The following is a 15,000-nucleotide window of genomic DNA, read 5'->3' on the forward strand; positions in this document are numbered from 1 at the left end:
AACATGATGTCTATGCTTAAAACACAGAACATAGAAACACAAAGAAAGGTCTGTCAGGAAAGATCTGTTTTTAGTGCTTGAGTCAATCTTCCAACATTGCTTATTTCAAATCAGTGTTTTTCCTACTTTTCTGACCAATGTATTTTGACAAATACATTGTTGGAATGTCGTCTTTAACACGAAAATGACCTAGTCTGTGTAAATTTTGATGTAAATATGATTTCACAGTTTAATGAAGCAATACTTAATTTGTGTGATAAAAATCAGATATTTTCTTTTCTGTGGTTATCTATTTTGCGACCTCCTAAATTGATTTCACGTCCCGCTAATGGGTCGAGTAGCAGAGTTTGAAGCAAACGTTTTAAATAGCCGGTCCCACCTGCCAGGCTCCAGGGTTAGCTTGTCTCTAACTCATCCTTTCCCAGACCAGCCAGCTTCCCGCGGCTTTGGTAACCTAGCAACCATGCAACGCAGGCAGACACTTCCGGACCGCAGTTGTCCAATCAGCTCTGCAGAGTTGTCGCGGAGGCTGATGGGGCGCCGGAGACTGCGCGGCCGCGAGTGAGTGCATCATGGTGACGGGCGGACGCGGGACCGTGGTGGCAATGGCGGCTTGGTCCACCTTAAACGCTGCGGGTGTGACTCTGTTCCTCTTGTTGGTCCTTCTTCGCGTCTCACAGGCTCAGACCTTCTTCTTCCCTTTCCGGCAGCCGGAGACATGCAGCCACAACCAGTACTTCGATATCTCCGCGCTCTCCTGTGTCGCGTGTGGAGCCAATCAGAGGCAGGATGCTCGAGGTGAGACGGTCCGGGATGGGCCCTAGCCAAAGTAACAACTCCGCCTTGATGCTGTCCCCAGACCCCTCGTCACTAAAATATCTTTTCGTCTGCGGAAGAATGTTTCAGAAGGGTCAACTGCCAACGCCTGAGAGGAGGGTTTCTTGAAGGATTGAAGTTTGCACACAACGAGTGAGGTTGGGGAAACCCTGAGTCCGCTACCTCATAAGCTGTCGAAATTAATTTCTCGGCTCCAGTCCCCCACTCCTCATCCGGGGGGTCTTTAGGGAGGCACCTGGAAAGCTGACTACCGAAGGAAGAAAAATAGAGAAGTAACAGAGGAGCAGGTGACAGAACAGGTCAGAGAGGGAATGCAAATTAGCGCTTGTAAACTTTGATAGTTTTTGATCTTTTCAAATCCCAGAATTTAGATCTGGAAGGGACCTTAACGGTAATCAGGTCCAGTCTTCTCGTTTTACAGATACAGAAATGGAAGCCCAGATGAGGTCGTAATGTCTTCTTTGTCTTCTAAATTGGGGACAGGAAGAACTCCTGTCTCTTTGCCCTCAGTCTTGACCTATGTGTTTCCACTATGCAGTCTGTCCGTAATATTATAGATTTCCTTAGGATTTAGCCCTTTCATTGTTGAATATTACTGATTGCCCTTAAAGTCTCTTTAGATTAAACTTAACTTTTTTTTTCTTGAGACGTTCATCATTTGCTCCTAGTTGTCCTCACTGAAACTGCTCAGAATAAGACTTTTCCCATATTATAAAGTTTAGAATGTTTTTAATCTCGGTTTGGGCACCCAGGTATTAACTTTCTGCCATCTTTAAATTTGATGTATCTTTATTTAAGTCACTGTGTAGGACAGGTCAGGATTCTCAGGTGAGGAAATATGAATGAGAAAGCATTTCCCAGACTCTAAAGTGTAAGGTTCATAGTTATGAACCCTGATATCATAAACATTCTACTGCATGGATTCCTATGGGTGCTGTATCCACTTAATGCCTTCTTAGAGAATGCTGTCCTTACCTATTCAGCAAATTGAGTAGTGGTTATCTTATAAAGTTTACTATCTTTCCAAACAGAGGAAAACAGTGATTTATTCGAATCGAGATAACTTTCCTAATAAGGTTTTGTTTTGACAAAGTAAATTTGAATTCATTGAATGTATGTGTATGGTTGGATGAAATAGAAATGTAAAATCTCCCATAGCAGTTAATCAGTAGTTTGGTTATTAGTTTAATAGTTAAAACTTAATAGTTTATTTATGCTTGCACTTAAAATGGTAGCAAAGACAATACTTACTGTGTGCCAGACGGATTCTAAGACCTTTACAGATAATAACTAACTTATATTAACCATGTGAGGTAGGTACTGTTTGTTGTTCCCATTTTACCAAATTGGAAGCCAAAGCACAGAGCAGTTCAGTACCTTGCTCAGGGTCACACAACTAAGTAGCAGAATCAAGATTAGAACCTGGGCAGTTCTGGCTCCACTGTATTGCTTTTTTTAATATTTATTCATTTGGTTGCGCTGGGTCTTAGTTGTGGCAGGAGGGCTCCTTAGTTGTGGCATGCATGTGGGATCTAGTTTCCTGACCAGGGATCAAACCCCAGCCCCCTGTATTGGGAGTACAGAGTCTTAACCACTGCTCCACCGGGAGTCCCTCTGCTGTCTTGCTCTTAACTACTACTTCTCAAGATCTTAAGAGTTATTAAAATTTTCCTATCTTGGAGTTTTATTTATCAAGGTCAAAATTGGCTCTTTTCTTTTTAGGAACTGTATGTGTGTGTCTACCAGGATTTCAGATGATCTCTAATAATGGAGGACCTGATATTATTTGTAAAAAGTGCCCAGAAAACATGGTATGGAGTATTTATTTTAAAAAATAATCTTGCTGTAAAAAATAGTAAATTAAATACCTTTGTTTTTTAAACTACAATTTAATGCTGTACTCTAATATTTTCCCACAGATTTTTAAATTATTAAGCCAACTTTGTTTTTACTAGAGTAAATTTTGGGAGATCAGTGAAATTTTGCAAACTTGGAAAAAAACAAAGATATTGCTTTACTTTTTGAAATCTGAAAAAACACAAAGCCGTGAAAATTTGAGTGTCTTTATTTTTATTTCATAGAGAAACTGTGTTATAAAAGCAAATATCAATAGATGAGTGAATGATACATATGTAGAGCAGGTTTTCATTTTTGTATCATTTGGTACAGAGTGAGTTCAGTGTCTTAGATTTAGCGTCAACAGTTTTATATAATGATTCATGTTCGTAATCAGTAAATAGGTTAATATTTGTTGCTGTTTGTTAATCATTTCATTATCTCATAATTTTTGGAAAATTAGTAAATTAATAGTTACTATATATGATGATTCTTAATTAACAGAAATATATCTTTGAATCATTTTGGGTAATTAGGAGTCAGTGTGCCAGTTCTGCCTTTATAGTAATCTTTCTTCTCATTATTGTATTAAAAAAATTGAGTCTGGGAATTTAATATTTAATATATAAACCAGTCCTTGTTTATGACTAGTACTTACAGGTTTGATGATCATTTTGAAACTTTATATTTTTGGAAATACTGACCCTAGCTGAATTACAGTGATAAAAAGCTGCTAATATGAAATGGTGCCAAAGCAGATTTATTTTTCAGTGACGTTACTAAGCTATCATAATTTTTAAATAGTCCTACATGTATAAATGTACTAACAAATATAGGAGCATTTCTTGATATATCCAGTCTTTTCAACCAAAACCTAAAATAATTTGTGGCATTGTTTTGTTGTTACCATTGTTTTCTATTAATTTTGGTTACATCCATATTTGTAATAAAATTACTGTATTTTTACCCCAGGTTTTTTTCTAAACCATATAATATTATAAGCCCAATTTTTGGTGATGTCATAGTTTATCAAAAACCTTTACTAGTACAAACTATTAGTGGATAAAAGGAAAGATCTCATAATTTAAACAACTTTAAGTATATATATTTACGATAAAATTCATCCATTTTAAATCATAACTTAATTGTTAAAAGCTATTATATTTGAATTTTTAAAAATTAGAAAAACTATTTTAGAACAGGTAAGACTAAACTATTAATTGGCTATTTGTTGATTAAATAGTGTGGAATTTCGTTGCATTTTTTCTTTGTAAATGGAAAAACTGAATGACTATTAATTATGAGAGTAAGGACTCATTTAAATTGAAAATCATAAGGAAAAAAGAACTATTGCCTGGAGTTAATAGTAGTCAGTACTTATAGTAATAATAATATAGTAGTCAGTACTTATAGTAATAACGTATAGCTTGATTTTTGAATATAAGCACAAATTGTCTATCCAGGAAATCTTTATGTGGCTCATATTTATGTAATTTATTTGCATATCTCCTACAAATTATACACTATTGTGGCTTTTTGGACTTACATGATAAATTAAGGAGAACATTAATTAAGAAAGGGAAAATAATTTTTTTCTTTTAATTTAGAAAGGTGTTACTGGAGATGGCTGGAACTGTATTTCTTGCCCTGATGGTTTAACTGCAGAAGGAAAATGCCACTGTCCCACTGGCCATATTTTAGGTAAGAAATAGATTCTAGAATGTGTCCTTATAGACTTTTTTTTTCCTGTTTTTAATGTACATTGTATACATTGTAACCACAGGAAATATAAGTGGTATTTTTTATGTGAATATTTCATACCAAAAACATTGTTCTCCAGCATACTTTTTTCAGTTAATGGTATGATCTATTAGATCTACCACATACTTTTTAATCCACTCCATGGTATTTCATAGCATTGTGCTATTTAAAATATTTAGATTATTTTCTAACAAATAATGTTTGGGTTTTTTTTGCGGTACGTGGGCCTCTCACTGTTGTGGCCTCTCCCGTTGCGGAGCACAGGCTCCGGCCGTGCAGGCTCAGCGGCCATGGCTCCCGGGCCTAGCCTCTCCGCGGCATGTGGGATCTTACCGGACCAGGGCACGAACCCATGTCCCCTGCATCGGCAGGCGGACTCTCAACCACTGCGCCACCAGGGAAGCCCACGAATAATGTTTTGATGAATATTTTTATGCACATCTTCAAGTGTTTCTGTGGGTTAGGTATCTGAAAATGAAACTGTAGTATTATAAGGTATGTGAATTTACAATTTTAATAGATACCACCAAAAGCCCTCTAAGTTGTGAAACTTATCAGAAGTCTATGAAAATACTTGTTTCCCCAAATCCAGTGTAACAGGAACATGCAGGTAAGAGGTAAGAAATTCTCTGAGGAAAATATATTAATTTAAGATGATGATGATGATTTGGAAATTGGTTTCTGTATTTTTTATGTGGGAATGGGGAAGGCTTCACTTTTTGATACTTTATTATGGATGGTGCTTGACATGTCTTTATGCAAACAAGTTGTTTTGAGAATTGCTAGAATAATAATTACAACTGGGTTTTACTAAGTGTATAGAAGCTTATATATTGACTATGAGTTAACATCTTATTGTTTCTAAATTGTTTAGTGGAAAGAGATGTTAATGGAACGTTGTTGTCTCAAGCAACTTGTAAGCTCTGTGAGGAAAGTGAAAACTCTTTTACAATAGCAAATGCGTTAGGAAACAGGTAAGCGGTATGCTGGGTGCTGACTTCATTAATATCTTATATTTATGTAGAATCTGTGCCTTTCCTATCAGATTCCTTGCTCCTCACAATAACCCAAGGAAGGATAGAAATAAACAGGTAAAGAAGCTGAGGCCCAGAAAATGAAACAGAATAGGGTTTAATTCTTGTTTCGGTGTCTTGTTGGTTGTTTGACCTCGCTCGATAAGTCTGTCTCCTTGTCTTCAGAATGGGGACATATCACCCACTTCATAGGCTGTTACCACAGCTCAGAAACATACTTTACATATCTAAAGTTCTTAGCTAAGTACTACAGAGTAAGTGCCCAGTAAAAGGTAGCGATTTTTGTTTGTCATGTAATTTGTACATAATCTATAATATAATGCATAGTATTTAGTAGTAACTTTTATTTGCAATCTATTTATTATATACTAGGTACTATCTTTATATATTATATTACATAAAAATATGTTAATAAATGTGATGAATTATCATAACCCAGGTATCCTGGTTTATAGCCTTATTCTCCTTCACTTCCTGTTCCCTGTTTATGCATGCATACCTGCACACCACACACACACCCCTCCCTTTCTTTAACTCAAACACATCATCCCTATTCCAGTTCTTCAATTTTTTTAGTTGCCCACATGCTGACCTCCCTCTAAATACTGTTTTCTCTTCAGTTCCCAAATTTGAGATAGAAAATACTTGAGCAGTTTCTCCTGGGGATACTTAGTGTTGGATCATCTTTTCTCTCAGGCTGACCTAGGTTGTAGCATCCTAATACAGACTACTGGGTTGATCCCCCATTCCTCCCCTCTTATACCTCCCTAAGCCTAGTTTGAGTTCTGTGCTGTGCCCCAGCTCCTCCTACCTGTTCTGTTTTGTAATGAGTACCCATAGAAACCTATCAGTGTCCCCACTAGTCCGCTGCCCTTCCTCCCTCCCTCTATATCATTCATTAATGAAAAATATAAAGTATTTTCCTAAAATAAATAAAGACGATAAAAAGACTTTAAGAGTGTTTGTTGTAGGTTTGATGAGAGTATAGATACTCGTTTATTTTCAGCATATGTTACCTTTTTGCTTTGTGGCAGAAAAATAAGGAAAGTATATTCGATAATAACTACTTATAAAAATGGATTTGGTTTCATTTATATGAGTTTGTTGGGCTCTTTTGTTATTTGAGTGACTTAACCATCTTTGCTATTCAATACTATTTATTTTATATTACCTGCGGCTTCAAAAGAATACTCGCCTATTATTGGTTAATTTTATTTATTTATACCTTGCCTTGTAATATGAAGAGTAGTATATCAGCATTAATACTTTTAATATGTTTACTTTATTACAAGTAATTGCTTAGTTGAATGAATCTATTCTAATATAATCAGTTAGGAAGACAAGTTCTCAATTAAATTAGGGCCAGTGTAATTTATTAACATTTAACAAATTATTTTTGTTATATTGACAGGTGTGTCCAATGTGAACCAACATTCATTAATACCAGCAGGTCCTGTGTGTGTTCAGAACCTAACATTTTAGTAAGTCTAATCAAATTGATAGTGTATATACTTTTAAATTAAATTACTTATATTCTTCCATAAACTTTTTTTTTCTTATTTATTAATGAAGACAGGGGGATTATGTTTCAGCAGCACAGGGAATTTCCCTCCACGTATGATTTCAGCTGCACGTTATGGAGATCTTGTGAGTATGCTTCAGTTTTTTTTTGTTCTATTGTTAAGGATATTTCTGCATTTCTTCCTTTGGTAATTAATTTGGGGCTAAAATGAGAAACATTTATGTGTAAATCACTTTAAAATAGAAATTATCAGTCAATAAGAAACATTAGACAACAACTCAGCATTATAATTTATAAGTATAGTTTGCTCTCTTCTCTACCTTAGCTCATTTCTTTTTCAGTGGATCTCAGAATGTTTAAGCTGGAAAGGTCTTTTATAGATCCTATAAAGAATGCAGTATAATATAGTTAAGAGCACCAGAGACTCTAGGTTTGAACCCTGGATTTACCAGTCATTAGTTTTATACCTTTGGACTTTTCTAAACGTCAGTTTTATTGTCTGTAGGTTGGGTATAATAATACCTGCCTCACAGAGCCTGTACATGGTAGTCACTGGAGATTTGAGGATTATTTGTATCCGGCCAAGTTCCTTGTTTATAGATGAGAGTGTGATGGCAGATAGTTAGAGCTTTTGCAACAGAATCTGGTGATGACAAGATCTGGGATGTAAAATGGGAAGTGGATGAATTGGAACTGAAGAGGTCATCAGTCCAAGAGAATAAGAGTTAGATGACTAACTAGGAGTCAGTTAATGAGTAGAGCATGTGTGGATACGCTAGGATCTGGTTGCTACAATCATCGCTGAATAAATGGGAGTGACTAGGGGGGCTGTAAGGATAGCTGTGATGAGGGTGGAATCTGGAATCCTCATGAATAAAGCAAAAATTCCTCTCCTCCAGTATAGTCTTGTGGGATTACGGGCAAGTACCAAATATTTGCAGAAAAACAAATACTAAAATAGACATATACATAGGGAGCTTAAGATCATCCAAATATTGGCTCGTTTGTAGTAAGATTCATGTTTTCTGGGGCATTCTTCTCCAGTCTCTGATTATAGTGACATATACCATTATCAAATTTGCAGGCCTTTAATTTTCTTTTTTTCCTTTTCAAAATAAGTAAAAATAATTTTGCCAAAAATTCCAACAATGTCTCTTTTTCATATTTGGTCTCAGATTACCAGTCATTTAGAGGTCACGTCCCCTTCAGTCTCCTCCAGTCTGGAACAAGTCCTCAGTCTTTCCCTGCCTTTCATGAACTCTACAGTTTTGTCATTTTACTATTTTTTTTTTTTTGGCCATGCCACATGGCTTGCGGGATCTTGTTCCCTGACCAGGGATTGAACCCTGGGCCACAGTAGTGAAAACCCAGAATCCTAACCTCTAGGCCACCAGGGAAGTTCCCTACCTTGACAGTTTTGAAGACTACAGGCCTTACAATCCAGAGGGTGACCCTCAACCTGGGTCCATCCAGTTTTTTTTCATAATCAGGACATGCCTGGCAGGAAACCACAAAAAAGATGTTGTGCTCTTCTCAATCCATTGCGTCACATCAGGAGACACATGTTGTCCATCTGTCCCACCACTGGTGGTGTCAACCTAACCATCACCCCCTGCTGTAAACTCACCACATCTGCTATTAAGTTACCATTTTCCCTTTGTATTTGGTAGTTTGTTTTTTTTTTGCGGTACGCGGGCCTCTCACTGTTGTGGCCTGTCCCGTTGTGGAGCACAGGCTCCAGACGCGCAGGCTCAGCAGCCATGGCTCACGGGCCCAGCCGCTCTGCGGCATGTGGGATCTTCCCGGACCAGGGCATGAACCCGTGTCCCCTGCATCGGCAGGCGGACTCTCAACCACTGTGCCACCAGGGAAGCCCCTGTATTTGGTAGTATTTTTGAGGAGAATTTCCAAGGTTACATTTCTTCTTCTCTAAACCTTCTCTAAACTAAGTAGCTTTAGTTTCCACTGATGTCACTTGCCTTCATCAACCACTACTATGATGGTTGCCAAATGTTTCTATCATTCCTTCCACATTATTAACGTTCTACCGTAAGGAATTTTCCCTTCCTCACCTTTATACATTTATTTGTTCAGTAAGGACAGTATGGATTTGTGGGTTCCTATTTTATTCATGTTTTATAATCCAGTATATTTATTATTTGTTTTGGTGCTCAAATTGTCATAGATTTGGCCATTATTAGAAGCCCCGTTGGGTTGGTTCCTATGTCTTTTTGACGTATCTCTATCATTCTTTGAGCATTTCCTTACTTTCTGGCACAATAAGATTTCCAGGCTCATCTTGTACTTTTCCTGCTTCAGCCCTGGAAACAGTTATTTCTCTAAGAAGCTCTTAAGGATAATACTTAGAAACCAAGCTTACCATGCTTAGTATGCCCTCTTTAGCAGACATAGCTAGAAAATATATACACACATTATGTATATACATACACACATCTATAACTATTTCTGTATTTATCCTATAGTTTTATATAATTTTATAAGAGACATCCAATCCTCCTCAAGTAATATACCAATCAATAAAAACTTTCCAAATATATGAATCAGTGTCTTCCCATTCCCTTTTTCCAAAAACAGCTTATATCTTGGTTTGTTTTCCCAACTTTAATTTTGAAAAATTTTTAAGTTGCAGAAAAGTTGAAAAAAATAATACCTGTGCATATATCTTTTAGTAGTTTAACCAATTATTAATGTTTTGCCACATTTGCTTTCTCTCTCTCTGTGTATGTGAATGTATGCATATGCACACATACACATCCATATTTTTTTCTGAGCCACTTGAAAATAATTTGTAGCTATATAACATTTCACTCCTAAATACTTTATTATGTAGCTCCTAAGAACAAGGGCATTTTTGTGGTATCACACCTAATAAGATTAAAATTAATATAATAGAATTACCTGATATACTGTTCATACCCAAATTTCCCCACTTGTTTCAATAAAGTCTTTTATCCCTCCCCATTTTTTTTGGCAAGGGGGACCCAGGATCAGTGAAAGACCCCTCACTGAGTTAATCTTTTTAGTCTCCTTTAATTTAGAACAGAGAGACCCTTGTTCTATTTTGCTTTTTGGGGTTTTTGTTTTTGTTTTGGCTTTTTTTTGTTGTTTTTTTTTTTTTTTTTCCATTGACTCTTGGAGAGTCAAGGCCAGCTTTCTTGTAGAGCATCCCACACTCTGGATTTTTCTCATGATTAGACTCAGTGAAATGTCTTTTTGCAAAAATATGATATAGGTGTTGGGAATAGCCCATTGCATCAACAAGGAGCATATAAGGTCAGGATGTCCATTTAGTGGTGATGCTAAATTGACTGCCTGCTCATGGTGCTGTCTGCCACTTCTCTCCATTGGAAAGGTACTGTGACTAATAAGTTAGTCTGAGATTTTACTTTGAGACTATGTACATATCTGTTTTAGCAGCCATTGATGAACCTTACCTGAATCAATTATTAAATTGGTTATTTCAAAATGATTTCACAATTCTGTTGTTCCCTTTATATTTTTAGTTAGCAGTCTTCTATAAAGAGTGCTTTCTTTTCTCTCTGTGCTTTTATTTTTTTTTAGCTTTACTGCAAACTCCAGGTATCATGAGTGTGTTATAATCTGTCACTGTTACTCTTCTTTTCAAAGCTCAAATTGCCTCAAATTTGGACTTCCCTTTGGTATAGCCCCTGTGTTATTTTGACATGTCTCTTTCAGTCTTTAGGTACTACCTTAGTTTCTCTATACTGTGTTCCAGGCTCAACCAATGTAATCATAATTTTAAATAGTCACTTAATACTCTAGTTTATGCATTGAAATTCATGTAATTGTATGTCTATTGACTATTTAGGTTTTCTATTATTAATAATATTGCTGTCAACCATTTTATGCAAAGATGTGTTTTTCCTTTTGGAGAGATTATTGCCTTAAGACAAATTTCCTAAGTGTTTCTAAAAATTCCGTGGATATTGTTTTACAAAGGATCATACAACTTTATCACTGGCATTGTCTGTGGCTTCATTTTACATGCATTTGCCAGTGCTGTTGTTATTGCTTTCCATTTTTGCTCAGCTTTTTTGTGTGTGTTAGTCAACCTTCTACGCATAGGTTTTTTTCTTACAAAATGAGAATTTTTGTTTATTGAAGAGATGAAAATAATGAATAATGAAGTGACTCATAATTTTATTTTAGATTTCTTTGACAGTTGTGGTGTCACGATTCATATAATTAGGTTTTATCTCCATTGTCCATGTTCAGAGAATTTATTCTGAATGGTGCTTCTCGGTGTCTCATTTTTTAGCAAGATATGCAGATGAACTTTACAGCAGTGGTGCTTAACTAGAGGCTTGTATCTGCAGCTTTCAGAGCACATGTATGCCTTGGTCTCATCCTAGACATTCTGTTTCATTTGGTTTAGAATGAAGCCAAGCATTTTCTGTTTTTAGGAAATTCCACAGTTGATTCTGATACCCATCATTGTTTGAGAATCACCACTTTGGAGATTTTACATATTAGTTACTCTGTATATCTCCAGTCTCCAGTTGCTTAGAAATCATTCACAAATATCTCTTTTTTATTACTTGCCAATTTAATACAGTGTAATAATCCTAAATCAGCAAATATTAACCAATACTAAGTCAGAATCTAGTTTTTCTTTCATTTTTTTGCACTTTGATTTTTGTTTTAGTGAAATGGGGATAATAGTGTTTTCTTGTTTTTTTTTTTTTTGCTTATAGACATACTTTGTTTCCTTATATCCTTTGCCTAAGTGATGTGATTTTGTAATTCAGTCCTATTTGTAATTACTGACATTGCTTAGAATTAATTTTTATATTGCCATTAGAATCTATTTTTCTGATAATATTGAGAAAGTAATGTTAGTTATTTCCGACGCAGCAATATGCACATTAATGTCTTCTAAACAGTGTAGGGTTAAGGAATTTCTATTTGAACTTAAAACTAAAATTCATCTTTGTGTTTACAGGGCATGTCTTTCACTTCAGAATGGTTTGCAGAGTATTTGCAATCATCAGCAGCTGCTTGTTGGGTATGTTTGAATTTCTAGAAAATAATTTTATTCCATTTCAAAGAATTGTGATACCATTTTTTTCCCCACTTAATAAAACTTTTCTCTCTAAGTAGTTATATCTCCTTGGTCATTTTCTATAAGAAAAATAAACCCTTTCTAAGTGGACTGAAAGAGAATACTAAAGAAAATGTTATTCATTTCACATTTCATTATTTGTAATTTGAATGTGTCCAAACTTATTCAGCAGAAATTGAATGTTAGGGGAAACTGATTCATACTATCATTTAGTAAATGTTTATTGATGACCTACTGTATGCCAGGCCCTGTTCTCAAATCTTTAAGTTATCTATTTCAGGAAAAGGCAGAGAAAAATCCCTCGTGGAATCATATTGTAAGTAAATGTTAGGTGGTGCTAAGTGCTATAAAGACAAATAAATCAGGATAAAGAGCATAGAGAGTGGAAGGTGGTGCTATTTTATGGAGGGTGGTCAGGACAGGCATCTCTGGGAGCGTGATATTTGAGTAAAGATCTGAAGGAAGTAGAAGAGAGCCTTGTAAATATCTAGGGGAAGAGTATTCTAAGCAGAGACTACAGCAAGTGCAGAGGTCCCAAAGCAGGAGTTCTCTGGTGTTCATGCTAAAGAAACAGGAAGGAGACCTGAGTGGCTAGAGCAGAGTGAGCAGGGAAAGTGGAGAGATGAGTTCACGGGTGAAGGGAGTGACTATGGTGAGGACTTGGAGTTTACTGGAAGGGATGTAGAGGATTTTGTGCAAAGGAAGACAATGGTTGACCTCGGGTTTTGAAAAGATCACTTTAATATGGAGAGCACATTTTGTTGGGGCAAAGACAGAAGCGGGGGGACCATTTAGGAGAGTATTAGAGTAATCCAAGTGAGGGAAAGTGGACTCATGGACAAGGGTGGTGCCATGGAAGTGTGAGAAATGTTTAGCTTCTGGATATACTTTGAAGATTGAGCCAATAGAATTTAATGATGAGCTGGATACAAGAAGGGAGAGAAAGAATATTACTGCAGTGATTTTTATTTGAATAACTAAAAATGGAGTGGTCTTTTCCTGAAAGGGAAAACTGAAAAAGAAGTTTGAGGGGCAAACTCAACAAATGATCTTATTTTGCTGTTCATAAACAAATTACTTAAAATGGATTAGATTTATATGCTTAAGCTCTAATATAGGAACAAATTATTATTCTTTCAAAAATAATTATTCTGCATAATAGTTTTTTTAAATGTCATGCTGTTCTTCTTTTAATTGCTTGTCTTTATATTTCCACCTAAAATTTACAGTTAAAATGTACAAATTATTTATCTGCCATATAGAAAGTTCTTTTCTACTTAAATTAGAGGAAAGGTATTAAAAGCAAAAGAATATCCAAAAAAAGAATTTGCAGAATAGGTAAAGTTAAAACCAAGCATAATTTTTATGTCAGCTTTTGCTTAGGATGTTAAAGTCCATACATTTCTTTGTCATTGCTCTCTTGTAGGTGTATGCCAATCTAACATCTTGCCAAGCTCTTGGAAATATGTGTGTGATGAATATGAATTCTTATGACTCTACCACTTTTGATGCATGTCGACTGTTTCAGTTTATCTTTGAAAATACTGCTGGACTGGGCACTGTTCATTCTGTTTCATTTTGGTAAGGCTATTCTAATTGACGAACCATCATTTTGACGAAATTCAATGCAATTACTTTCACAAATACATATTAAGAATTGTTCCCCATTATTAAAACAATTGTGATTGTTTATAGGAGACAGAATCTTCCATGGCTGTTCTATGGAGACCAGCTAGGATTAGCACCTCAAGTACTCAGTACTACACCTCTTCCTACAAATTTCAGTTTTAAAGGGGAAAACCAGGTACAAGTCACTATATTATTAAAGGATAACTACTTTTTGATTTACAATTTTAAAAGGTAACAAGAATATTACTAGTCATAATTTTTGATAGGCTTTTAAAAATTTAATTACTAAACTAAATCTAAATATTAGCTGCTGAGGAACTAAAAATATAAAGTTTAGCTGCCTTACTTGAGTACATGATACCTCTGGATTATGTCGTATGGCAGCAAGTAGTACTTGTGGGGTTGGGAAGGACAGTTTTCATCACCAAATGCAAGGCCATCTCTGTCCTGTATCTCCACATGTTTAAAAGGGGCTTCCAAAGATTGACTGGGATTCTTATGCCTTTCCTTAGCACTTCACAGCTCCAAATTCTTACCTCAACTTCTTGACCTTCTAGAATGAAAGAACAGATTTTTCCCTCCCCTACTCACCCCCCATACACACACACACACACACACACACACACACATTTAACAGGTTTCAAAAGAAGTTATCTGTCACCAGCACTGCCTCTCAATTCTGAAATAATAGTTTTTGTGCGAAAACCCAGTCCATTTATTTTGGTGTGTTTAATCATAGAGATACTTAGTTTAATGTTGCTTCAAAGTAAACATAGTTAAATTCAATATTTGATCTCTGGAAAAAGAAAAGATCAATCAACAATGAAAAAAATTTTATAGACTATTTTACTGAATATATACTCTGTAAGTCTAAACTCTGAAAGTTTGTATAGACTGTTATATGTAATATATATATTTATAGAGTTTCAGAGTATGTGACATTATTTTATTCTTGTTTTTCTTTAATCAGAATACAAAACTTAAGTTTGTTGCTGCTTCTTATGATGTAAAAGGAAATTTTCTCAAGTGGCAAACTTTAGAAGGAGGTGTTTTACAGGTGAGTATGATTCTAGCTAGAGAATTCCTAACGTGTCTTATTTTTGACTGAGGCAAAGATGAGAAAAAAACTAGATTATTGCTTGGATAGAGCATCGGTTGCTTGGTAGAGTTGATTTTTTTCATGTGTTTTAAATTGGAATTTCTTAAAACTACTTTAAGTTATGACTTATAACAAAGATGCTCCCTTAACTTTTCATTCCCTTAATACATTGAATGAG

The 15,000-nt window shown here is 35.6% G+C and overlaps 1 protein-coding gene across 1 annotated transcript in view; it reads left to right on the plus strand.

Moving 5' to 3' along the window:
- The first annotated feature begins 572 nt into the window (after positions 1-572).
- Positions 573-15,000, plus strand: part of TMEM67 (transmembrane protein 67) — a 42,577-nt gene continuing 28,149 nt past the window's right edge. Inside the window, exons 1-10 of the mRNA XM_065895244.1 lie at positions 573-798; positions 2,560-2,648; positions 4,281-4,374; positions 5,309-5,408; positions 6,880-6,949; positions 7,041-7,115; positions 11,975-12,037; positions 13,521-13,675; positions 13,790-13,898; positions 14,694-14,780. Coding sequence (XP_065751316.1) covers positions 573-798; positions 2,560-2,648; positions 4,281-4,374; positions 5,309-5,408; positions 6,880-6,949; positions 7,041-7,115; positions 11,975-12,037; positions 13,521-13,675; positions 13,790-13,898; positions 14,694-14,780 — 1,068 coding nt within the window. The remainder of the gene's footprint in view (positions 799-2,559; positions 2,649-4,280; positions 4,375-5,308; positions 5,409-6,879; positions 6,950-7,040; positions 7,116-11,974; positions 12,038-13,520; positions 13,676-13,789; positions 13,899-14,693; positions 14,781-15,000) is intronic.

This window comes from Phocoena phocoena, chromosome 17, assembly GCF_963924675.1.
Source record: "Phocoena phocoena chromosome 17, mPhoPho1.1, whole genome shotgun sequence".
Lineage (NCBI taxonomy): Eukaryota > Metazoa > Chordata > Mammalia > Artiodactyla > Phocoenidae > Phocoena > Phocoena phocoena.